Consider the following 26,857-nt stretch of genomic DNA (forward strand, 5'->3'; position numbering starts at 1 on the left):
CTGGACAGCACTTTTTTATTGGTGGATGAATTTATCCACCAATCAGCAAGGACAATCCAGGTTGTTCACCAAAAATGGGCCGGCATCTAAACTCACATTCGTGCATTTCAAATAAAGATACCAAGAGAATGAAGAAAATTTGATAATAGGAGTAAATTAGAAAGTTGCTTAAAATTTCATGCTCAATCTGAATCACGAAAAAAAATGTGGGTACAGTGTCCCTTTAAGAACAAGAAAGCTGCAAAATGTTTTGTTTTCAGAATGATGGTCTATAGGTTGTTTGTTACATTAAAGTTGATTAAAAAAAAAAAAAAAAAAAGACAAAAAAAAAAAAAAAGCTTTGAGTGGAGGTCACATGTTTCCTGTCTAGAGTGGAACTCCAGGCTGCAGCTAGACCCGTCTTAAAATGTTAGCAAATATGATCTATTAATTTTGAAAAAGTTTTCCAAGCAGCTGATAATTTACAGTGGTGACCGTCTGTGATGTTTAAGTGAAATGAAGAGAAACAATTAAGTAGTAAAAGAGTTAATACAAGCTACATATTCATAGCCAGCGTATACAGAATTATTTGAAAAATACAGTATTGCATAATAAAATAGTGCATCACCATCACTTGTTAATAATTAAATATCTAAATCCCGTCTTTACTCCGTGATACTGTAAGGCGAAAGGTGTTCTACTAGGGAATAAAGGTGAACTACCGTTATCGTTAATGGTAACCGCGCGTAATTATTTCCTAAAACTACTAGTAGTCCACGACAGTTCACGGGGCGTGACCTCAATTGCTGCGTAATGACGTTTTTGCGTGGGGCCGCAGATGCCGGGTGAACTGAGGTTAAAGAAAAGTGGCGCTGTCGCCATTATCTCGTATCCTGGGGACGCCAGCAGACTGCAAGGGCTAAAGTGAGGAAAAGTACGGAGTGTTGCAGATAGTTTTAAGTCTCCTGGTGTAAAATTTAAAGCAATAAGAAGGAAGCTTTAGTGTAAATAGCCAAGTCTGAGAAACTGTTATATTAGCTGAAGTTACGGACATTCTCATCATAAACTGATTGAGAGAAAAGGAATCAGCTGAGAAAAACTCAGGGGTGTAAGAGTCTTCTGTACAAGTACGAGACGGCTTTCTAGAAAGCTGCTAATACCTAGTTGAGAACCATTCACACTAAAGGATGTCATATAAACCTATTGCCCCTGCTCCTTCAGGAAGCAACAGCGCCCCTGGCACTCCGGTCACCCCCGGTAATTATTGTTTTATCTTTATATTGTGCATGTTGGTTTACAGTAACTGTGTAATGTAAGCGCTGTACGTCGTGTATAGAATTCCAGATGTTTCCGTTAGAAACTTTATTTTCACCATATATATACACACCGTTTAAATAGTGAGATTTGGATTAACGATGGAGCTACTGGTACACTCTGGATTTGCATGTATCATTTCTCTTGTTAAACATTTCTTTATTGACTGCAGTACATTAGTTCGTGAAGCGGGTAAATCATTGTAGCTAGTATGATCTTAAGGTATAGCAATGGTTTGTTTAACGCCCTTTATTAGGTCTAAAACGTATGCAGTTCTACTTCATTCATGATACAGATAAACCCTGTTTTGGGTAACTTCTATGTTGGTCAAGTGTGCGTTATAACTTGTTTATTAAAGGGACATTAAACACTTTGAGATGGTAATATAAAATACATTGTGTGTGTGTGTATGTGTGTATATATATATATATATATATATATATATATAGTCTGCGATATACTTTCATTATTTATTTTGTCCCCTTTTCTTGTGATTCCATTCTGAAATTATGAGCTTTTCAGTTCCTGTTAGAAATGGAAGTGCAGATAGAACACTGTTCTGTTCCACACAGCCATTGGCTGCACTCTCTAGTGACCTATTTCTAGATGTCCCCAATTGGCCACAGCAGAGAAGGTAACTTAAGTTACAACATGGCAGCTCCCATTCTTTTATAGGCACTAAAACTTTACTTTGTCAATATTTAAACAGCTATGGAAAATTTTAAAAATACATCTACGTTATTCTCAGATTAATATTTTCTTTGAATGCATCATTCTATCTAGCATTATTTAGTGTTTATTAATGTCCCTTTAAAGTGAATGTCAAGTTTGATGAATCAGTGCCCGTTTTTTAAAAACCCTATTAAAAACAGGGTCACTTTCATTCATCAAACTTTACATTTCACTTGTTTTGTTAAAATACTTACCTTAAGCTGTTCCAGAGATTCCCCCTCCTGTCGCTTGTCACTTCATACATCCGCAATGACTAATACGGCATCCTCCAACCACGGCTTCCCCCCCAGGGGAATCATTGCCTGAGGCAACGCCATGATTGGAGGAAGCCGGATTTGTCATGTTTGACAAATGAGGAGGCTTGCGAGGGAAGCGCTGGTGAGGCTTTCAAGATTAAAAGGTAAGTATTTTAACAAAAAAAGTGAAATGTAACGTTTGAATGAAAGTGCCCCTGTTTTTTAAAAACCGGGCACTGATTCATCAAACTTGACATTCACTTTTCAAGGGACAGTCAACCCAAATTTTCAAATGGGTAATTCCTATAAACTTGCTAATGATTCTTATTTTGCACTATAGCCTAATTTAGTAGCCTAAATAATTTCTAAGCATTAGTACTTTTTTCTTTTGTGGCTTTTTAAAATGCCCGCCTGCCCCCTCCCATATTTCGTCATCAGGATCTTCATTGTCAAGCTCTAACTGCTAATTCTCATCCGTCCACACTCCTGTGTTTTGCGCATGCACAGTGCGCTGCTAATGCTGTAGAGGGGAAGGTTTTAAAACCTTCCCCCTACAGCGATAGTGACGCACTGCGCAAGCGCGGGAGGACGAGAATTAGCAGTTAAGAGCTGGACAATGTGGATCCTGATGACGAAATATGGGAGGGGGCAGGCGGGTATTTTAAACAGCCACAAAAGAAAAACGTAAGTACTAATGCTTAGAAACGATTTAGGCTACTAAATTAGGCTATAGTGCAAAATAAGAATCCATTAGCAAGTTTATAGGAATTACCTTTTTGAAAATTTGGGTTGACTGTCCCTTTAAGTATTGTTGTTTCATATGTAGAAATACCATTAATTGTTTATACGGCTAACTCTTTTTGTTGGTTTACAGTGCCAGGAGCAGCAGTTTCATCCCCTGCAGGTACTGTTAATGTATCAGCCTTTCGCCCCATCTTCAGTGACTTTGGACCTCCATCAATGGGTTTCATACATGTGAGAATGTTTATGATTTTATGTTGAACGCTGTAATTTGTCAGGTTTACTTTCTGGATTAGTTTCATATTTTGGCATGAGAAATCACTGCTTGTTTTTAAAAATATTACATTGTTGGTAAATTGTGCCATTTTTGGGTTAGATTTACTAAGCTGTGTCCGCAGCTTTTCCAGCTTTGTGGAGCAGGTTCACATAAGCGAGCATACTGCCAAATATTTAAAGGGACAGTCTACTCCAGAATTTTTGTTTAAAAAGATAGATAATCCCTTTATTACCTATTCTCCAGTTTTAAATAACCAACACTTATATTAATCTACTTTTTACCTGTGATTACCTTGTATCTAAGCCTCTGCAGACTGTCCCCTTATTTTAGTTCTATTGACAGACATGCATTTTAGGCCATCAGTGCTGACTCCTAGGTAACTCCATGTGTGTGAGCCCAATGTTGTCTATGGCACAGATGAACTAACGCCCTCCTGTAGCTGTGAAAACTGTCAAAATCCCCTGATATCAGTCGGCCTTCAAGGGCTTAGAAATTGGCATATGACTACTTGGCTTTCAATAAAGAATACCAAGAGAACAAAGAATTTGATGATCAAAGTAAATGGGGAAAGTTGTTTAAAATGACATGCCCTATCTGAATCATGAAAGTTTAATTTTGACTAGACTGTCCCTTTAAGAAGTGGTGAGATCAATCACCCGACACTCGCTCATTTGGTGTGATTGAGATTCCCTGCTGTAGCGTAATTGGTTGTGCCAAAGCAGGGGACAACTTTCACAAGAATCCTCTTGTGCAATGAAGCAATCGCAAGCAGGTGGACATTTTCACTACTTGCAAACCTCTTTGAATGCAGGGGATGGTAAGTTTACCCCTTGATCTTCTATTACGCTAAGTTTTTACCTATTTCTAAATCGCCACACCTTCCACCAAAAATTTTTAATACAGGAACATGAAACCCATGATTCAGAGCATAAAAGTTTAAACAACTTTGCAATTTACTTCTAATAAATTTGCATCATTCTATTGGTATCCTTTTGTTGAAGGAGCAATGATGCACTACTGGGAGCTAGCTGAAGACATCCTGTGAGCCAAAGGCAAGGAGCATGTGTGTAGCCATCAATCACCAGCTAGCACCCAGCAATGCATTGAGAATAGGTATGCTTTTCAACAAACGACTAGAGAACAAAGCCATTTTTATAACTTAAATTGGAATGTTTAAAATGTCTGAATCATGAAAGTTTAAATCTGACTTTGTCCCTATGTATTTATATATTTGAGAGTAAACAAGGCAAGAATCCAATCCGTTCTGTTTATTTTACATACAAAACCTCAGTGTAGTCTCGTTCAGAGTTGAAAACATGCATTCTGTTGCATTTTGTTTTATAGCTAATGCAAGAATTCTGTTTGTATGTTACCAACTTTTTAAATGTGCATTATCTGTGTGAAAACGTCAAACATGGCTGCTTTTTGTGGCGTTTTAGTGCTGGATTTATGTAAAAGTGCAACACATCTCTACATAGGTATGTGTGTTGCACTCTTACTCTGATAATCTGGCAACTAATGCCACAGACACCAGACATATTCACCATTCTTTAGTGAAACAAATGCTGACAAACAAAAAAGTGCATACTTGTATGGAATGTAAATGTATGCACAAATCAGTATCTTGCAGTGCTCTGAGATTGGCATATCAAATGTATTTATTTTAAATCAGAAGTAAATATGCCAGGCTACTTAGCAAACGATTCAACGCCAGAATGGTTTGTGCTAGAATTTCTAATTAAACGTTACTCAGTCCCTGTTTATGAAGTTGTATTTTGGTTTCCTTGACGCTACATCGTTTCTTAGATCAGGGCTTGACAAATCCAGGTGCCCCCCCCCCCATGCCTAAAATCATATACATTTGTACATACATTTGTCTGGGTATTATTTTTTATTAGGGATGCACAAAAATTGCTGGCTCTTAGATTTTAAACAAATTTATTGAGGCTTGACTTAGTCATTTCTGTATGGTATTGATTGTACAGCAGGAGTCACAATTTACTTTAAGCTTTTATTTTTTATACAGTTTACTCATGTACAGAACTCTAGACATACAAATACCAAATGTTGCCAGTAAGAGATTACGATTTAGTTAAGAGCAAAGCTATCCATATTCTTAGTGTCTACTATTCTAACAGGGAGTGAAGCCTGCAGTCTCACAGGCCGTTTCACAGGGGACATATAGTGACCTGCTGTCTGTTATTGAAGAAATGGGAAGAGAGATCAGACCTACTTATGCAGGAAGTAAAAGTGCAATGGAGAGATTAAAGAGAGGTGAGAAACCATAATCTGCAGAGGATAGGTTGATGTAATCGTTTCTGTAACGCAATAAACCTATTTTCTCTGGCAATATGACTCGTGGCAACAGGCTTATGCCATGTTATTACCTACCTTTTCTCTTAATTTTCTTATGTTTCTTCTAGGTATAATTCATGCCCGGGCTCTTGTGAGAGAATGTCTTGCAGAAACAGAACGTAATGCACGCACGTGACACCTACTGGGGCTTTGTACTTTCATTCTTAACACTTTGCATTTTCCTTTCTTTTATATATGTATATATAAATAAAGTTTTACTCTTGCTGACAAGCGTGAGGCTGCACACTGACAGGTAAGAGGTTGAGAAAACTGCAGTGTGATGTGTTTACTGGAAGATATGCAGTGATATAAACAAGTCTCTGCACCTAACCTTCACTGTTAGGAACATTCATTGTAAAATCTGACCAGTTATAGGCTAAAGTTTCAAAGAGATAACTGGCCAATGCATTATCGGCAAGAATCCTGAAACACAAGATGGTGGCACTGACATCCAAAAACAAAATTGCTTTCTCATACAAAATGGAGTATGACCTATATAGAAAATGTCTCCTTAAATAAGTGGGACCTGCCCTTTAGTCACTTGAAAATTCCACGGAATCGGTCCTTGTCCTCACGGTCCTTCTCCTGTAGACGTACTTCCAAATGTTTTAGTTCCTTGGCAACAAGGGGTGCAAGGGATGGATCAAGGGATACAGCTCGAGAGAAGTCTTTCTCTGCTTCTGATGCATTCCATACTGCAGCATGAGCACGTCCTCGCTTAAATAATGCTTTTACATTATCTTTAGGGAGAAAAGAAAAAGGGTTTCATTAATAGGACAAAATCTAACCATTTTAAAGCCAGTTTCTAGACCTTTTTACAAATATTTACCAAATGACAACTGGATAGATGATTAAAAATTTAATGAGTTTACTGTATCTAAAAGTTTTAATCTGAAAAATTAGGTAGGCATCTGTTATACAAAAGACGCTAAAATTACTGCACAAATGTAAATGTTTTGCTTGGAGGAGTGGCAGCCATGGTCTAGGGGTTGCTAATTTTCTGATATGTGGTGAACTAATCTACACTTCTGCACATGCTGACCTTACCCCAGTGTGTGTAGGGATAGTGAACGTAGCATGAAATGGTCTTGCTAAACCTTGACTCCATGGATGTTTTAAAAACCTGAAAATGCTCTTTATAGTTTTTTCATTATTTCTTCCAAGATAATTTAGCTACTCTATGGTAAGTGGGGTAATCTAGAAATGTAAATCAATCTGTAAAATGTTTGTGCTATGCCCTAGTTTACAAATACTTTATCATTGTGGAAAACAGCAGGTGACTAGTGTTTATATGAAATTATATATATATATATATATATATATGAAACATACCTGAGTACTTGTTTAGTATAGATGAACAGTGCTCAAGCACTGTATAGTATTCCCCCTCGAGCAGTTTACACTGACAATAATTCAGTAGCAGTGGTGTAATTTTTAGATCTAGATCAATCCAATCAGGAGAGCCTGGCTGCTCCTATGAGGCACCAAAAATATACAGAAATTAGAATTGAAATGGGGAGAAGCAGGATTGTAAATTGGTTGGGTGTCTTGTTTACCTTCATCTGAAGAGATTTCAAGCAGGCAATGGCTTCATAATATTTGGCTGCTGCCTCAATAGTCTTTCCATCTTTATACAGCTGGTTTCCTTCTTGATGGAGGACAGGCACAGCTAACAACTTTTCCTCATCAGTCATAGCCCAAGCATCCTGTCTGTATGAGCCTGGCTCTTGGATCTACAGCAAAAGAACATTTTTATAGAAGGATAATTCAACATTGCATTAAAGGGCAGTCAACTCCAAAAAATGTATTGTTTAAAAAGTTAAAGGAACACTGAACCCAAATGTTTTCTTTCATGATTCAGATAGAGCATGCAATTTTAAGCAACGTCCTAATTTACTCCTATTAAGTTCTTTGTTCTCTTGCTATCTTTATTTGAAAAAAGGCATCTAAGCTTTTTTTTGTTCAGAACTCTGGACAGCACTTTTTTTTTATTGATGGGTGCATTTATCCACCAATCGGCAAGGGCAACCCAGGTTGTTCACTAAACATGGGCTTGCATCTAAACTTACATTCTTGCATTTCAAATAAAGATACCAAGAGAATGAAGAAAATTTGATAATAGGAGTAAATTCAAAAGTTGCCTAAAATGTCATGCTCTGAATCACAAAAGAAAAAAATTTGGGTTCAGTGTCCCTTTATTACCCATGCCCCAGTTTTGCATAACCAACGCTGTTATATTAATTCTTTTTACTTCTGTAATTACCTTGTATCTAAGCCTCTGCAGACTGCCACTTATCACATGGCTATTATCTATTGACTTGCATTTTAGTGAACTAGTGGTTTCAGGCACAACTCCATGGGAGAGAGCACAATGGTATCTATATGGTCTACATGAACTAGCAGTCTCCTGTTGTGAAAAGCTTAAAAAAAAAAAGTGATGGGCTGAATATAGTGGCTTGGATACGGGCAGAAATTTAGAGGTTTAAATGTTAAAGTATATTAAAGTCATCAGACATTTATGATTTAGACAGTATACAATTTTAAACAACTTTCCAGTTTACTTCTATTTAATCTGCTTCCTTATCTTGTTCTTTGCTGAAAGGTTTATCTAGGAATGCTCAGGAGCAGCAAAGAGCCTTGGTTTGCGCTGCTGATGGGTGGCTGTGTGTATATATGTGTATGTATATATATATATATATATATACACCAATTATCATTGGCTTACCCATGTGTTCAGTTAGAAACCAGTGCACTGCTGCTCCTTCAACAAATGATACCAAGAGAATGAAGCACATTTGATAATAGAAGTACATTTTGGGTTTCATGACCCTTTAATATAGCAATGCTGGTTGTGCAAAGCTTGGGGAATTGTTAGTAAAGGCATTATTTATCTTTTAAAACAATAAAAATTTCTGGTTTAGACTGTCCCTTAAAGGATTACTTTCTGTTATAATTTTTAAGCTAAACTACTAACATATTAAAGTTAATAAACATTAATTAAAACCTAGTGACCTATATTTTCTCCAAAACAAAGTTTCATAACGTTCTAAAAGTTATATCTTTTATTCGGTGATGATGTCACGTTATCCTGCCCACTATTTTCAGCACTGCATGTTCAAAATACTTAAACCAATAACTTTTTGTTTAAAGCGCCATTTTGAAACCTAGGTATTGTAAACGGATTGGTACAGAGCAAAGGATACCCACGGAGTGGGTTTGGAAATCAATTAAATTTGCAGACAAGATTTCTGATATACGGTAGAGATATGTTAATGAAATGCTATTGATAAAAAGCGTATTTGGGGTAGGTAGTTAGTAACAGGCATAGAAAATATTTACTTACAGTGGCCCTTTAAATTTAAACAGAGCATGCAGTTTTAAGAGACTTTCCAATTTAATTTCATGTTTAAATTGTGCAGTAATTTGATATGCACGCTGAGCAAGTGCAAGGTTCACAATGTATGCGTATGACTAATTGGTGGCACATGATATAGGAGGCCCGTGAAATGTAAGTTGAGAATTTTCGGGGGGGGGGGAGTCATTTATAATTCAGGGTGTGATATGAAACTCTTTCATTCAGATAGAGAATACAATTTTCAAATTCCTTTCTATTATCAAATTTGCTTCATTCTTTGTTGAAGAGATATCTAGATAAATGAACTTGTCTGGAGCACTACATGACCGGAAATAGTGCTGCCACCTAGTGCTCGTGTTAATATATAACTGTTTCAAAACTGCTGCCAAAAAGTACTGCAGACACATGCACACCCCTGAACTTTCATTTCTGCCTATTTAACCAAGGATAACAAGAAAACAAAGAACATTTGATAATAGAAGTAAATTGGAAATTTGTTTGACATTGTATGTAATGAATTAAAGACATTTTTGGGGTTTGTTCCTTTAACTATGTTAGGAGTTTTATATATACACTAACTACTTTTTATGACATTTTATGCTCAGGAGCCAACACGAGTAGGTGAGGAGGCATCGCACCCTAGTTGTCCATAATTAGCCTTAGCAGAGACGCTTAGATAAGGAACTGCAAACTATTGAACTTTTGCTACAAAAATGACAGTGGCTAGCTGGGTTTACTCCCGTAAGAAAGCAGGATTGGCTTCTTGAAATAAGACAAGTAGAGGGTGTAGTTTTGCCATTGAAGGAAAAAAAAAGTTAATGCATTCATAAGATTCCACATACTTGATGCAATACTTTAGAGAAATACTGTTATTACAAGGTCAATGTCTCTTTAAAAAGGGACAGTTTACCCAAACATGTTCTCCTCTTTAAATTGTTCCCAATGATCCATTTGACCTGCTGTAGTGTATTAATTGTTTATCCCTATTTTGGTGTTTGAAATAGCTGATTTAGCCTATGGTATCTCCACCTATATTGAAAGTTTCTATACTGAAGTCTAGGCTATTGACAAGCCTACGTGATCACAGCCAGCAGAAGAAATCACACTCTCAAGGGGGTGCATGATAGTTAAGTAATGAAATGTTAATTTTCCATTGTTCTCTCTAAGTATTGAACTTTGGTTTACTGACAAATATAAGACAAGGAGGCAAGTGTGTATACAAAGTGATAACATAGTTATTACCTGCAAGCTAACCATTTCAATAGGCTATGGTTCAAAAATCACAAAACCAACGTGTGTATATATATATATATATATATATATCTGAAAATGCAATTTCTCATTCATTTTATACTCTGCAGTTGGTATAACAAGTCATAGAAAATACATTAATGGAAAAACAATTTTAAAGTGTATTGCCCCTTTAAGTTTGTGTCAGGCAATGATTTTAGAGTATTCGATCCACAAAAATGTTTTTTTTTTATCTATCTACCTGCAGCTTATATGACAACGTTGGTATGTGAGGCTACTTTTACATTTTTGCGGTGTTTGTGTTTAGCTGTAATTTTCCTCTTACTCATTTACTGTACCCACACATTATATACCGTTTTGCCACACCCCTTTCTCCCACTTCTTAATATTTTTTTTTTCTGTAGTGTAGTGGTTCCCACCCGCTCCGTGCACCCCCCCCCCCCCCTGCCCATCGATGGCCGCCCACCCACTAATGATACCGGCCATCGATGTCCGGTGCAGAGTGGCTCTCTGCATCGGATGGCTTGATATTGAGGCATCACTGCAATAACCGGAAAGCGGCTGGAAGCGATCAGGATCGCTTCCACCGCTTTCCAAGACAGACGACGTACAGGGGACATCCTCAGTCGTTAAGTGTATTTTTTTAGAGGACATACCCTGCATGTCGGTCGTTAAGGGGTTAAAGAGATAGTAAACCCAATTTCTTCTGTTAAGTGTGATCAGTCCACGGGTCATCATTACTTCTGGGATATTACTCCTCCCCAACAGGAAGTGCAAGAGGATTCACCCAGCAGAGCTGCATATAGCTCCTCCCCTCTACGTCATTCTCTTGCACCCAACGACTAGATAGGATGTGTGAGAGGACTATGGTGATTATACTTAGTTTTATATCTTCAATCAAAAGTTTGTTATTTTAAAATAGCACCGGAGTGTGTTATCTCTCTGGCAGAGTTTGAAGAAGAATCTACCAGAGTTTTTGTTATGATTTTAGCCGGAGTAGTTAAGATCATATTGCTGTTTCTCGGCCATCTGAGGAGAGGTAAACTTCAGATCAGGGGACAGCGGGCAGATTAATCTGCATAGAGGTATGTAGCAGTTTTTATTTTCTGACAATGGAATTGATGAGAAAATCCTGCCATACCGATATAATGTCATGTATGTATACTTTACACTTCAGTATTCTGGGGAATGGTACTTCACTAGAATTACACTGTAAGAAATACATAAAGCTGTTTAATAACTAGAGATTATGTTTAACGTTTTTGCTGGAATGTAAAATCGTTTTCATTTACTGAGGTACTGAGTGAATAAATGTTTGGGCACTATTTTTCCACTTGGCAGTTGCTTAATCTGTTTTTCTGACAGTTTCTGTTCTCCCTCACTGCTGTGTGTGAGGGGGAGGGGCCGTTTTTTGGCGCTTTTACTGCATCAAATATTTCAGTCAGCAACTCATTGTATTCCCTGCATGATCCGGTTCATCTCTACAGAGCTCAGGGGTCTTCAAAACTTATTTTGAGGGAGGTAATTTCTCTCAGCAGAGCTGTGAGAATTATAGTTTGACTGAGATAAAAAACGTTTATTCTGTAATTTGTTTCCTGCTTTCAGAATTTGTTATCTTTGCTAATGGGATTAAAACTTTGCTAAAGTTGTGTTGTTTACAAGGATTGAGGCTATAACTGTTTCAATTTATTAATTTTCAACTGTCATAGATCTTCTGTGCTTCTTAAAGGCACAGTACGTTTTAATATTATTCTAATTGAATTGTATTTCCAAGTTGCAAGTTTATTTGCTAGTGTGTTAAACATGTCTGATTCAGAGGATGATACCTGTGTCATTTGTTGCAATGCCAAAGTGGAGCCCAATAGAAATTTATGTACTAACTGTATTGATGCTACTTTAAATAAAAGTCAATCTGTACAAATTGAACAAATTTCACCAAACAACGAGGGGAGAGTTATGCCGACTAACTCGCCTCACGTGTCAGTACCTACATCTCCCGCTCAGAGGGAGGTGCGTGATATTGTAGCGCCGAGTACATCTGGGCGGCCATTACAAATCACATTACAGGATATGGCTACTGTTATGACTGAGGTTTTGGCTAAATTACCAGAACTAAGAGGTAAGCGTGATCACTCTGGGGTGAGAACAGAGTGCGCTGATAATATTAGGGCCATGTCAGACACTGCGTCACAGGTGGCAGAACATGAGGACGGAGAACTTCATTCTGTGGGTGACGGTTCTGATCCAAACAGACTGGATTCAGATATTTCAAATTTTAAATTTAAACTGGAAAACCTCCGTGTATTACTAGGGGAGGTGTTAGCGGCTCTGAATGATTGTAACACAGTTGCAATACCAGAGAAAGTTGGATAAATATTTTGCGGTACCGACGAGTACTGAGGTTTTTCCTATACCTAAGAGACTTACTGAAATTGTTACTAAGGAGTGGGATAGACCCGGTGTGCCGTTCTCACCCCCTCCGATATTTAGAAAAATGTTTCCAATAGACGCCACCACAAGGGACTTATGGCAAACGGTCCCTAAGGTGGAGGGAGCAGTTTCTACCTTAGCTAAGCGTACCACTATCCCGGTGGAGGATAGCTGTGCTTTTTCAGATCCAATGGATAAAAAGTTAGAGGGTTACCTTAAGAAAATGTTTGTTCAACAAGGTTTTATATTGCAACCCCTTGCATGCATTGCGCCGATCACGGCTGCAGCGGCATTCTGGATTGAGTCTCTGGAAGAGAACATTGGTTCAGCTACTCTGGACGACATTACGGACAGGCTTAGAGTCCTTAAACTAGCTAATTCATTCATTTCGGAGGCCGTAGTACATCTTACTAAACTTACGGCGAAGAATTCAGGATTCGCCATTCAGGCACGCAGGGCGCTGTGGCTAAAATCCTGGTCAGCTGATGTTACTTCTAAGTCTAAATTGCTTAATATACCTTTCAAAGGGCAGACCTTATTCGGGCCCGGGTTGAAAGAGATTATCGCTGACATTACAGGAGGTAAAGGCCATGCCCTGCCTCAGGACAAAGCCAAGACTAGACAGTCTAATTTTCGTTCCTTTCGTAATTTCAAAGCTGGAGCAGCATCAACTTCCTCTGCACCAAAACAGGAAGGAGCTGTTGCTCGCTACAGACAAGGCTGGAAACCTAACCAGTCCTGGAACAAGGGCAAGCAGACTAGGAAACCTGCTGCTGCCCCTAAGACAGCATGAATTGAGGGCCCCCGATCCGGGATCGGATCTAGTGGGGGGCAGACTTTCTCTCTTCGCCCAGGCTTGGGCAAGAGATGTTCAGGATCCCTGGGCGCTAGAGATAATATCTCAGGGATACCTTCTGGACTTCAAATACTCTCCTCCAAGAGAGAGATTTCATCTGTCAAGATTGTCAACAATCCAGACAAAGAAAGAGGCGTTTCTACGCTGCGTACAAGAGCTCTTGTTAATGGGAGTAATCCATCCAGTTCCACGATCGGAACAGGGACAGGGGTTTTACTCAAATCTGTTTGTGGTTCCCAAAAAAGAGGGAACTTTCAGACCAATCCTGGACTTAAAGATCCTAAACAAATTCCTAAGAGTTCCATCGTTCAAGATGGAGACTATTCGGACAATTTTACCTATGATCCAAGAGGGTCAGTACATGACCACTGTAGATTTAAAAGATACTTACCTTCACATACCGATTCACAAAGATCATTATCGGTACCTAAGGTTTGCCTTCCTAGACAGGCATTACCAGTTTGTGGCTCTTCCATTCGGATTGGCTACAGCTCCAAGAATCTTCACAAAGGTTCTGGGTGCTCTTCTGGCGGTACTAAGACCGCGGGGAATCTCGGTAGCTCCATACCTAGACGACATTCTGATACAAGCTTCAAGCTTTCAAACTGCCAAGTCTCATACAGAGTTAGTGCTGGCATTTCTAAGTTCACATGGATGGAAGGTGAACGAAAAGAAAAGTTCACTCGTTCCACTCACAAGAGTTCCCTTCCTGGGGACTCTTATAGATTCTGTAGAAATGAAGATTTACCTGACAGAGGACAGGCTAACAAGACTTCAAAGTGCTTGCCGCACCCTTCATTCCATTCAACACCCGTCAGTGGCTCAATGCATGGAGGGAATCGGCTTAATGGTAGCGGCAATGGACATAGTACCCTTTGCACGCTTACACCTCAGACCACTGCAACTGTGCATGCTAAGTCAGTGGAATGGGGATTACTCAGACTTATCCCCTTCTCTGAATCTGGATCAAGAGACCAGAAATTCTCTTCTATGGTGGCTTTCTCGGCCACATCTGTCCAGGGGGATGCTATTCAGCAGACCAGACTGGACAATTGTAACAACAGACGCCAGCCTTCTAGGTTGGGGTGCCGTCTGGAATTCTCTGAAGGCTCAGGGACAATGGAGTCAGGAGGAGAGTCTCCTGCCAATAAACATTCTGGAATTGAGAGCAGTTCTCAATGCCCTCCTGGCTTGGCCCCAGTTGACAACTCGGGGGTTCATCAGGTTTCAGTCGGACAACATCACGACTGTAGCTTACATCAACCATCAGGGAGGGACAAGAAGCTCCCTAGCTATGATGGAAGTATCAAAGATAATTCTCTGGGCAGAGTCTCACTCTTGCCACCTGTCAGCAATCCACATCCCGGGAGTGGAGAACTGGGAGGCGGATTTCTTAAGTCGTCAGACGTTGGGGCAAACCAGAGATAGATCTCATGGCGTCTCGACAGAACGCCAAGCTTCCTCGTTACGGGTCCAGATCCAGGGATCCAGGAGCAGTCCTGATAGATGCTCTGACAGCACCTTGGGACTTCAGGATGGCTTACGTGTTTCCACCCTTCCCGTTGCTTCCGCGATTGATTGCCAGAATCAAACAAGAGAGAGCATCAGTGATTCTAATAGCACCTGCGTGGCCACGCAGGACTTGGTATGCAGACCTGGTGGACATGTCATCCTGTCCACCTTGGTCTCTACCTCTGAAACAGGACCTTCTGATACAGGGTCCCTTCAAACATCAAAATCTAACTTCTCTGAAGCTGACTGCTTGGAAATTGAACGCTTGATTTTATCAAGACGTGGGTTTTCTGAGTCAGTTATTGATACCTTAATACAGGCTAGGAAACCTGTTACCAGAAAGATTTACCATAAGATATGGCGTAAATACCTATATTGGTGTGAATCCAAAGGTTACTCTTGGAGTAAGGTTAGGATTCCTAGGATATTGTCTTTTCTACAAGAAGGTTTAGAAAAGGGTTTATCTGCTAGTTCATTAAAGGGACAGATCTCAGCTCTGTCCATTCTGTTACACAAACGTCTGTCAGAAGTTCCTGACGTCCAGGCTTTTTGTCAGGCTTTGACCAGGATTAAGCCTGTGTTTAAAACTGTTGCTCCACCATGGAGTCTAAACCTTGTTCTTAATGTTTTTCAGGGCGTTCCGTTTGAACCCCTTCATTCCATTGATATAAAGTTGTTATCTTGGAAAGTTCTATTTTTAATGGCTATTTCCTCGGCTCGAAGAGTCTCTGAATTATCAGCCTTACATTGTGATTCTCCTTATTTGATTTTTCATTCGGATAAGGTAGTCCTGCGTACTAAACCTGGGTTCTTACCTAAGGTAGTTACTAACAGGAATATCAATCAAGAGATTGTTGTTCCTTCTTTATGCCCAAATCCTTCTTCAAAGAAGGAACGTCTACTGCACAACCTGGATGTAGTCCGTGCTCTAAAATTTTACTTACAGGCAACTAAGGAATTTCGACAAACGTCTTCTCTGTTTGTCATTTACTCTGGGCAGAGGAGAGGTCAAAAAGCTTCCGCTACCTCTTTCTTTTTGGCTTCGTAGCATAATTCGTTTAGCTTATGAGACTGCTGGACAGCAGCCTCCTGAAAGAATTACAGCTCATTCTACTAGAGCTGTGGCTTCCACTTGGGCCTTCAAGAATGAGGCCTCTGTTGAACAGATTTGCAAGGCTGCAACTTGGTCTTCGCTTCATACTTTTTCCAAATTTTACAAATTTGACACTTTTGCTTCATCGGAGGCTATTTTTGGGAGAAAGGTTCTTCAGGCAGTGGTTCCTTCTGTATAAAGAGCCTGCCTATCCCTCCCGTCATCCGTGTACTTTTGCTTTGGTATTGGTATCCCAGAAGTAATGATGACCCGTGGACTGATCACACTTAACAGAAGAAAACATAATTTATGCTTACCTGATAAATTCCTTTCTTCTGTAGTGTGATCAGTCCACGGCCCGCCCTGTTTTTAAGGCAGGTAAATATTTTTTAATTTATACTCCAGTCACCACTTCACCCTTGGCTTTTCCTTTCTCGTTGGTCCTTGGTCGAATGACTGGGAGTGACGTAGAGGGGAGGAGCTATATGCAGCTCTGCTGGGTGAATCCTCTTGCACTTCCTGTTGGGGAGGAGTAATATCCCAGAAGTAATGATGACCCGTGGACTGATCACACTACAGAAGAAAGGAATTTATCAGGTAAGCATAAATTATGTTTTTTTTTCTTTCATGATTCAGATAGAGCAGGCAATTTTAAAGGGACAGTCAAGTCCAAAAAAATCTTTCATGATTTAAATAGGGCATGCAATTTTAAACAACTTCCCAATTTACTTTTATCACCAATTTTGCTTTGTTCTCTTGGTATTCTTAGTTGAAAGCTAAAAGTAGGAGGTTCATATGCTAATTTCTTAGACCTTGAAGACTGCCTCTAATCTGAATACATTTTTACCACTAGAGGGTATTAGTTCACATGTTTCATATAGATAACATTGAGCTCATGCACGTAAAGTGACCTAGGACTGAGCACTGATTGGCTAAACTGCATGTCTGTCAAAATAACTGAAATAAGGGGCAGTCAGCAGAAGCTTAGATACAAGATAATTACAGAGGTAAAAAGTATATTAATATAACTGTTGGTTGTGCAAAACTGGGGAATGGGTAATAAAGGGATTATCTTTCTTTTTAAACAACAAAAATTCTGGTGTCGACTGTCCCTTTAAAGGGACAGTATACACTCATTTTCATATAACTGCATGTAATAGACACTACTATAAAGAATAATATGCACAGATACTGATATAAAAATTCAGTATAAAACTGTTTAAAAACTTACTTAGAAGCTGTCAGTTTACCTCTGTTGAAAAGGTAGCTGGAAAGCCCACTGCAAGTGGCAAATAAGACACTCCCCCCCTCCCCCTTCTTTTGCATATGAAAAGACCCTTTACACAAACAGGAGCAAGCTGGAGTAGGTAGTCGAGCGTATTCACATAAAACTTTGGGGCTTGGTTAGGAGTCTGAAAATCAGAGCAATGTTATTTAAAAATAAGCAAAACTATACATTAATTTAAAAAAAAAACTTTATGGGCTATATAAATAGATTATCTACAAAACATTTATGCAAAGAAAAAATGAGTGTATAATGTCCCTTTAAGCAACTTTCTAATTTACTCTTATTTTCAAATTTTATTCTCTTGGTATCTATTTAAAAAGCAGAAATGTTTAGCAGCTGGCCCATTTTTGGTTTAGAACCTGAGTTGCACTTGCTTATTGGTGGCTAAATGTAACTATCCAATCAGCAAGTGCAACCCAGGTTCTGAACAAAAAATGGGCCGGCTGTTACATAGATTTCTGCTGATGACTGATTACCTTGTATCTAAGACTCTTCTGTCAGCCTCCTTCTCAGATGGCTTTTTATATTATCTATTTACTTGCATTGTAGCCAATTAGTGCTGTGTTCTGCACAACTCCACTGGAGAGAGCACAATGTTATCTATATGGCTCACATGAATTAGCAGCCTTTCGTTTTAAAAAGCTAATACAAGTCAATTAGCTAAGAGGCTGTCTGTAGTGGCTTAGAAACAGGCAGACATTTAGAGGTTTACATGTGATAAAGTATATTAATATTACAATGTTGGTTGTGCAAAGCTTGGGAAATGGGTATAAAAGGCGTTCTCTTTCTTTTTAAACTAACAATTTTGGTGAACACTGTCCCTTTACATAACCCTCAGACTTAAGGGCCTGATGATTTAATGTTCTCCGCTTTGGCAGGATTATCTAAGCATTTTCATCAGTTCTCTGAGGCTCCTAAAAGAGGTTTAGTAAGGCAAAATTTAAAGGGATATTAAACCCAAGTTATTTTTCTTTTGTAATTCAGATAGAGCATGCAATTTTAAGCCACTTTCTAATCTACACCTAGTATCAATGTATTAATTCTCTTAGTATCTTTATTTGAAAAGGCAGGAATGTAAGCTTAGGAGCCAGCCCATTTTTGGTTCAGGACCCTAGATAGCACTTGCTGATTGGTGGCTACATTTAGCCACCAATCGGCAAGCGCTACCCAGGTGCTAAACCAACAATTTGCAGGCTTCTAAGCGGATACATTCCTGCTTTTCAAGTAAAGGTACCAAGTGAGAGAGAGAAGAAAAATAAGAGTAAATTAGAAAGTTGAATGTTCTATCTCAATCATGAAAGAAAAAAAAAAAGTTGAGTTTCATATCCCTTTAAGCTGAGAGCTGTTTATATCTAGCAGTGTAGAGTTATGCATGTGAATCCTTACAATATAATGCTAACACCTCCCTCCCCCCCCATATCTTTACATTTATTTCTCTCCATGCTGGTGAATTCTTGCTCATCTATACTATAATCACATTTGTAACGCGCCCTTCGGTGTCGCCAGTTGCGTACGCATCCTCAAAGGAATGTTGGCTGCGCGCGCAGCCAAAAGAATCCACCTCTATGCAGCGTAGGCAAACAAAGCCTTTAAAAAAAAAAAAAAAAACACAACCGCACGTACAAAGTATTAAACACCTAAACCGCCAACCCCCACATTGCTAAATAAAGTAATTAACCCCTAACCTGCAAATTAAACACAAAAATAACAATTAAAATTAGGGCTGCAATTAATCGTGATTTTAGATTGCGGGAGTATGCGATTTTTTTGATTAAAAAAAAAAAAAAAATCCTCTGATGTGTCTGACTGTACGGCATTGAGGAATTTTTTTTTTTTTGTAATAAAATAAAAAAAATTTGCATTCTGCCGCAATTTAAAATCGCATGATACCATTAACCGTGCAGCCATAGTACATACCCTAAGTTTCAGACGTCCCTAGGGGAAGTATAAGTAAGTGACTTTCCCTCCTCTTCACTCTCCTGATTGGGCTCTGCTTTTAGACATAGATTGATCGGCTGCTACTGAGATCAAACAGAACGCGTTTTTATTTAAAAAAAAAAAAAAACATACTCCCGCAATTTAAAATTGCAATTAATTGCATCATGCAATTAATCGTGCAGCCCTAATTAAAATATTAACCCCTAAACCCCCACATCGCAATAAACCTAATTAACCTATTAACTCCTAAACCGCCAACCTCCCCACAACGCAAATAATTGAATTACTAAGCCCCCTAACCTAACATCCCCTAAATTAACCCTAATAGTAAGTTACAATTAAAATAAAAAACCCGACATTTAAAATAAAACCTAACAAATTACAAAAAAAAGTATCTAAAATTACAAAAAATAAAAAAACTCTAAAATTACAGAAAAAAAATAAATTCTCAAACATAAAATTAAACCTAATCCCCATGAAAATAAAAAACACCCCCTAATCTAAATAATCAATAGCCCTTAAAAAGGGCCTTTTTGAAAGCATTGCCATAAGTTAGAGCTCTTTTAGATAAACAGTAAAAAAAACCCACCCACCACACCCCCCAAAGTAAAAACCTAACACTAAAAAAACCTAAACTACCCATTGCCCCTAAAGGGGCATTTGTATGGGCATTGCCCTAAAAAAAACAAAAAAAAAAACAAACTGAATGCCCTTTTAACAAGCCCATTAAATCCCTAAATCTTAAAAAAAAAAAAAAAAAAAAAAGCCTAACCCTTAAATAGGTACTCACCGTTCCTGATGTTCGGCGGAGGTCTTCTTCCAGACGGCTCCATCTATCTTCATCTGAAACTAAGGCGGCGCGGAGCTGGCTTCCCTGATGCACGGATCCTCAGCGGCGTGGGGGCTCCTTCATACGATCGTCCGCTGTACACTGAAGATTGAATGCAAGATACTAGCATTCCTATTGGCGGAAATGTTGAAATCAGTAATAGGATGAAAACTACTGAAATCTTATTGGCTGATTTGAAAAGCCAAAAGATTTCAGTAGCTCACATACTATTGGCTGATTTCAAAATTTTAGCCAATAGGAATGCAAGGTACCCCAAAATTGATTGCTGTACCTTCCATTCAATTTTTAGTGTACGCCGGAGATCGGAAGAAGAGGAACCGCCACTCCGGATCCGCACATTGAGGAAGACTGCTCCACACATCCTTCACTCCCGATGAAGATATAAGATGATGGAGCCGCCTGGTAGAAGAACTTCCCCTCCGGACTTCAGGAACGGTGAGTACCTATTTGGGGCTTAATCTTTATTTTTTAGATTAGTTTTTTGGCTGTAAAAGAGCTGAATGCCCTTTTAAGGGCAATGCCCATACAAATGTCTCTTTAGGGGCAATGGGGAGTTTAGGATTATTTTAGACTTCTTATTTTGGGGGTTGGTTGGGTAGGGGGGGGGGTTTACTGTTAGAGGGTAATTTTTTTATATCTATATAAATTATATCTATGAAAACTATATATTTTTAATAGTCAACCGAAGACATTGATCTAGGCCACTGGTTTTCAAACCTTTCCTTGGGCCTCTGTAAAAGGCCAGGTTTCAGAGGAGGTAAAATAACCCGCCCATTTCCCCGATCCCTCACATATAGCTCTCTAACCCTCCCCCTCCTAATGGCTTCAGTCATCTTAGGTACTGGCAGCTGTCTGCCAGTACACAGTTTATACATATTCCAATGTATTAATTGAAAAAAAAAGTTTTCTGTTGTGGATCCCTCCCTCTAAAATATTTTCTGCAGTATAGAAATCCCACGCCCTCCTGCCACACCACCACCTCAAGCAGATACAAACATTGGTGGTGGTCTTCATATGGTAACGGAAGTGGGATCGGTGCTCCCTTACCATATGAAGGTAGATGGTTTCTCTCCCTCTGGCTGCAGTATAAGTGAGATGTCAAAGCACCCAGTAACATAGGAGTTATGTCTAAATAGCTAGAGATGTTAACACCAGGAACGAGGTTAAACAGAGTTCTGCAGACAATTACTGGTCCTAAGCAGAAAGTTTAAGTGGGCCAATCAGCAGCAATAATCACAGATGGGTCAAGCAAATACCGCTGCCGATTTGGCCAAAGGTCATTTCCACTCAGAGCCAGCAGCTCTCTGCAGGCTCACAAGCAGTAGTTTAACAACCCCAGGGGTCATTAGTGATAAAATTACATGCTTTAAACAAATTACAGCATGTACTGTTTTTCACTATAATGTCCCTTTAAATAATAGGAATATTACCTGTATTAGGGTAATAATAAAGATAAGAGGCTGGGGATCTTTATGTAGTTGGTCCAAGTCAGGATAACCTAAGGAGTGGTCATGAAGCTGAGCAATACCACCACAGCAGTGCCGCTGCCCATCACGGGGATCTTCTCCTGCTGCAATCCTTCGAAGACTTCGAGATACTTGGGGATATTCAATGACGTGCTGAAAGTGGTGCACAATAAAAGGCACAGTTTTAAAAAAGTAACAGTACAGCTGGGACTATCATATTCACACTTACAATGTTCATAAAATCTGTTCCTAATCTTAATAGGTTAAAGAACAAGAAATTGTGTGTGTATATATATATATATATAAAAATGTTTTAACCCTTTAAGGACACAGCTTTCAGTTTGCTCAATTGTTTTATGACGGAAAAATTCCGTCATATGTCCTTAAGAGGTTAAGAACTTGAAAGAGGTGGTTTAAAATGCAATGTTGGAGGGAAAAATGTTTATGCTTGTAGAGCTGTCTTTCCAGTATAAGTCAGCAACCTTGGCACCCCAGATTTGGAACTACATTTCCCATGATGCTAGACACACTTTAGGCTGGCTGAGTATCATGGGAAAAGAAGTTCCAAAACATCTGGGGTGCCAAGGTTGCTGACCCATGCTAGAAGACCTACTAGATTAGAATTCATCAAGCAGTGAGTAAATAATACTTTATTACATTATTAGTTTCAAAGTCATGTTTTAATAGGGGTGGAGAAATATTACTTTAGTTTATTAGAGGAGAAAAGTTACTATTTTTTTCAATGAAAAACATCAGGGGGGGGGGGGGGAGGAGGAGGAGAGAGCCAAATGTATTCCTAGTGGAAATGTCCAGATTTTTCATCAGTACACTACTTTTCATTTTCCCTTAAACTGTAATATACTAACAGACATTCTTACCGGAGTGTCACACAAAAATTCTGAAATTTCGCCTTGTCTCATGCTGCGAATGACTGTTTCCCAAACGGGCAGCTTGAATTTCTTTCCGATTATCAATTCCATGGGTTTAGACCTTTCTGAGCTGTCATCAATTACAGTGCGTTTTTCATCACACAGCTCAGTCCGGTAATGAAATGTAGTCTGTTGTATAAAAAGCATTTCATTATTAATACTACAGATTCTACAAAGTAATACTGTTCTTATTTGAAAGTGCATAGAATAGCAGATATAACCATATTATAACATTTAATAGAATCTATTACCTAAATATTGCCAAAGCAATGTTATCTTCCACAAGGGTTGGCAACCCTCCCTTATTTGCCCAAACTTTCTTTTCTTTTACAGACTCCCATATTTATCTACACTTAGATAAAAAAAATCTCTGTTTTGTTACAAAAGGGGAAAAATAATCTAAAACATTTAATATTGTAGTATTATTTAGTTGATGTATAATTCACTGATTAGCAGAAAGTCATTGAATGTATTAAAGTGACATGAAACCCAGTTTTTTCTTCTTCCATGATTCAGATAGAGCATGCAATTTTAAACAACTTTCTAATTTACCTCCATTAGAAATTATTTGTTTGCTTGGTATCTTTTGTTAAAAAGCAGTGACGTCAACTCAGAAGAGTGCCTGGAGCTCTATATGTCCGCAGTATTGCAAGAATGTTATCCATTTGCAAGAGCACTAAATAGCAGCACTGTTATCTGCAATGTAGTGTTACCAGACAGCTACCTAGGTATTTCTTCAACAAAGAATAACCATAGGAACAAAGCAAATAGAATATATAAAAAAAAAAAGTTTAATTTTCTGCTCTGCCTGAGTCATATCTCTTGTGTGAATGAAGATGGTTTGTATGAAGAATTGTGTTGTACCAAAGTGCATCAAATTGTAAAATAATGTTTTTATGCTTATTTTAGTAACTACTTTACAATTCGTTGATTGCTTAGTCCCCCTTATTTTCTTCACAATAAAAAATTGGCAAGCCTGAAATAAAAGAATAAAAAAGTATATCTGCCTCTCATAAGATAAAGCATTTCTCAATGTAATACAATTCTGCATGTTAGAAATACACAGTAACATTATAAAACTCTTAACGTCATGCTGATGACATCAGACTTAAAAGGCTTACAGTGTCAGATTACAACGCTGTTTTACCTAGTGATGCTAGGACAACCACACTGCAATGTATAAACCTAGTCATAATAGCTGTAGATCCACGGTTTAACTATAAATAATACACTAAACCGTTTTACGAACGATTGACCGGAAATGTCTGGTAATTACATTCTCCGCTGTGGACAACCAAACTGCTTACCTTGGTGCCATCCCGAAAATCCGATTGCACAGAACCACCTGGGGTCACCAGTCGCTTCCTAATACCTTCCGCTATCACCTCCGCCGCCATCTTCCCCGGTAGCTTATTTCAATTAACGCAAAGGCACGGAAAAGAAGGCGGAGGCTCTGTATACGCATGCGTCATTTGCTGGGATAAAGGTACGCATGCGGCCTATGACAGGAACCGACAACCATTTTGCGATGCCATAGAGAATATAAACAGACAAGACGTCCGAATATAACGTGAGCTGACGTTTGTTTAGGAGGTGTGGTCGGATCATGATGGAATGTTGTATTCATATCTAGAATCCTTCGAATTAAAATCCAAACTAACGTAACGCTATAGACATGTATGTATATATGGGAAATTGGTTAGAGAACATATTTTGTTGGTGTTGAACTTATAGCTTTCCCAGTCTAAGCGATTCCAGTAAATAGTTGAAGCAATGAGTTTTAAAACCGTCATAAATATTATTTTTTTAAGAAAACGTAGAGATTGGTCAGCTTTTATATTTTCAGAAGTAGATCGGTTGCAGACATTTCTGGCAGTAAACGAGAATACTTTAACAAAGTTATAAATACCTTGTTTTGGTTTATGAGGAAGAAAAGCCCCTTACATTTTATTTTAAGATATGCATCTGCCAGGAATTGAGAGAAAAAAAATCCTTTTAATAATTTGGATACCAGGTCAGGCAGTACAGTTGTGGGATGGATGAACTGTCCTTGTCAATCCATAGAGCAATGGGGAGCAGCTTTATACATTTGGTTGTAGTTCTTTCACATGTATCATTTTTTAAAATAATGGGTTGATGTAGTTATATATATATATATATATATACTATAAAAGTTACATAAAGTCTTCATGTAAATTGTTCACAGTATTGAAATATGACGACAAGGAAGTTGGTTTCTTTTTCAAGCTGTTTCTTATTCGTGAAATTCTGTTTCTTATTCATGGAAGTTGGTTTCTTATTCAAAATTTTTGTCAGACTGCTTTAAATTGACTTTAAAATAAAAATATAGGTTTTATATAAATAATATTATTCATATAATGTAGTTACACCGAGGTGGAATCCCTTTATACTAAAATTGGATATACAAACTGTAAAAAAGGGCATACATTGGCACCAATACCAATATTACTATTTTGAATAAGTAACTGATATTTTCAAAGGGTTAATGACCATTGGGCCACTGTTTTCATTATGAATATATACAGGGTAGATCCCTCTCCAAGACATGCAATTGTTTTTAGCCTGGCCCAATGGTGTTTTGGGCACAGAAATTGATGCCAACACTGGCATTGGTGATGTAATTACCATTTTTGAATAAGTAACTGATATTTTCAAAGGGTTAATTCAGCGATTTCTGGCGGACATGATACGCTACAGCATATCATGTCCGCCAGACTTTGTTAAATCGGCCCCATGGACTCTGTATGAGATTTTTCACACAATAGTAGAAATTTTTAAGTAACTGCACCTAGGCCCTTCACATTGTGTGTGTGACATCTATCTTGGTATCAATTTCTTTGCCCAAAACACCATTGGGCCAGGCTAAAAACAATTGCATGTCCTAGAGGGGAATATACCCTGTATATATTCATAGTGAAATCAGTGGCCCAATGGTTATTAACCCTTTGAAAATATCAGTTACTTATTAAAAAATGAGAATTAGAGCACCTATGCCAGGGTTGGCATCAATTTCTATGCCCAAAACACAATTGGGCCAGACTAAAAACAATTGCATGTCATAGAGGGGAATCTACCCTGTATATATTCATAGTGAAATCAGTGGCCCAATGGTTATTAACTCTTTGAAAATATGAGTTACTTATTCAAAATAGTAATATTGGTATTGGTGCCAACGTATGCCCTTTTTCCAGTTTGTATATCCAATTGTTGTATAAAGGGATTCCACCTCTGTGTAACTACATTATATGAATTATATTATTATTTAAATAAAACCTATATTTTATTTTAAAGCAGTCAGACAAAAAAATTGAATAAGAAATCAACTTCCATGAATAAGATACAGAATTTCACGAATAAGAAACCAACTCCTTTTTTTTGCTTCAAATACTGTTTTAACACAGCGATCCTTTTAACAGGATTATTGCAGCAATACAGAAATCACTCACTAGACAGCCTGTTTCGTTCTTTTTGGAACTCATCAGTAGGAGATAGATTTCTGGTTGCTGCATTGGTAAAGCTACTTTCAGGGTTAAACCAAAATTCATTAAAATTATGGGGGAGATAAAAAACTGAAATTAAAATCCTCCATGTCTCAAAATTAAATCAATATAAATATTTGCATAGGAAATTAGCACATCTAGGCAAGATTCCCTGCTTGCTTTTCCCCAGAAATTATTATCCCATTGGTATTCTTTTGACAGACATCCATTTTAGCCAATCAGAGCTGGCTCCATGAACTAGCTCCCTCTAGTGGTGAAAAACTGTCAAAATGCCCTGAGAAGAGGCGGCCTTCAAGGGCTTAGAAATTATCATATGAACCTCCTAGGTTTAGCTTTTAACTAAGAATACAAAGAGAGCAAAGCAAAATTGGTGATTAAAGTAAAATGGAAAATTGTTTAAAACTACATTCTCTATCTGAATCATGAAAGTTTATTTTGGACTAGTCTGTCCCTTTTAAGCTTTACATTCCTGCTTTTGAAATAAAGATTGCAAGAGAACGAAGAAAAATAATGTAAATTAGAAATTTGCTTAAAATGGCATGCTCTATCTGAATCATAAAATAAATAATTAGGGCTTAATATTGTTTAAAGAGTTAAACAATAAAAATTCTGGAATAGACGGTCTCTTTAAAAAAGTTTTAAATGTTCTCCATTTAATGTTTGCAGTTAATTTTTGTAAATATGAGTAATAGTTTAGAAAAATGTTCTTAAATAGTTATACCAAAATATCAATT

At 38.1% G+C, this 26,857-nt stretch overlaps 3 protein-coding genes across 4 annotated transcripts in view; 2 read left to right on the forward strand and 1 right to left on the reverse strand.

The window, feature by feature from the left end:
* Positions 1-580: 580 nt before the first annotated feature.
* On the forward strand, positions 581-5,865 carry CDK2AP2 (cyclin dependent kinase 2 associated protein 2). 2 transcript variants are annotated; one of them, XM_053692349.1, is made up of 4 exons: positions 581-913; positions 3,136-3,236; positions 5,418-5,553; positions 5,703-5,865. In XM_053692349.1, coding segments are annotated over exons 1-4 (306 nt in total). In that variant the 5' UTR covers positions 581-912; the 3' UTR covers positions 5,771-5,865. The 2 variants fall into 2 exon arrangements, with proteins under 2 accessions (XP_053548324.1, XP_053548323.1); XM_053692348.1 differs by having other exon boundaries at positions 598-1,236.
* On the reverse strand, positions 5,201-24,066 carry AIP (aryl hydrocarbon receptor interacting protein). The gene is made up of 6 exons (XM_053692346.1): positions 23,910-24,066; positions 22,552-22,731; positions 21,638-21,826; positions 7,191-7,367; positions 6,967-7,108; positions 5,201-6,374 (listed from the first exon to the last, which is right to left on the reverse strand). Exons 1-6 carry the CDS (start codon positions 23,997-23,999, stop codon positions 6,172-6,174), a joined length of 981 nt encoding a protein of 326 aa, XP_053548321.1. The 5' UTR covers positions 24,000-24,066; the 3' UTR covers positions 5,201-6,171.
* A 26-nt stretch (positions 24,067-24,092) lies between these two features.
* The window catches only part of TMEM134 (transmembrane protein 134), a gene marked incomplete at its 3' end in the record, with an annotated part of 75,527 nt that continues 72,762 nt past the window's right edge, over positions 24,093-26,857 (forward strand). Inside the window, 1 exon segment of the mRNA XM_053692347.1 lies at positions 24,093-24,279.

The sequence above is a fragment of the Bombina bombina genome, chromosome 9, assembly GCF_027579735.1.
Source record: "Bombina bombina isolate aBomBom1 chromosome 9, aBomBom1.pri, whole genome shotgun sequence".
Taxonomy (NCBI): domain Eukaryota; kingdom Metazoa; phylum Chordata; class Amphibia; order Anura; family Bombinatoridae; genus Bombina; species Bombina bombina.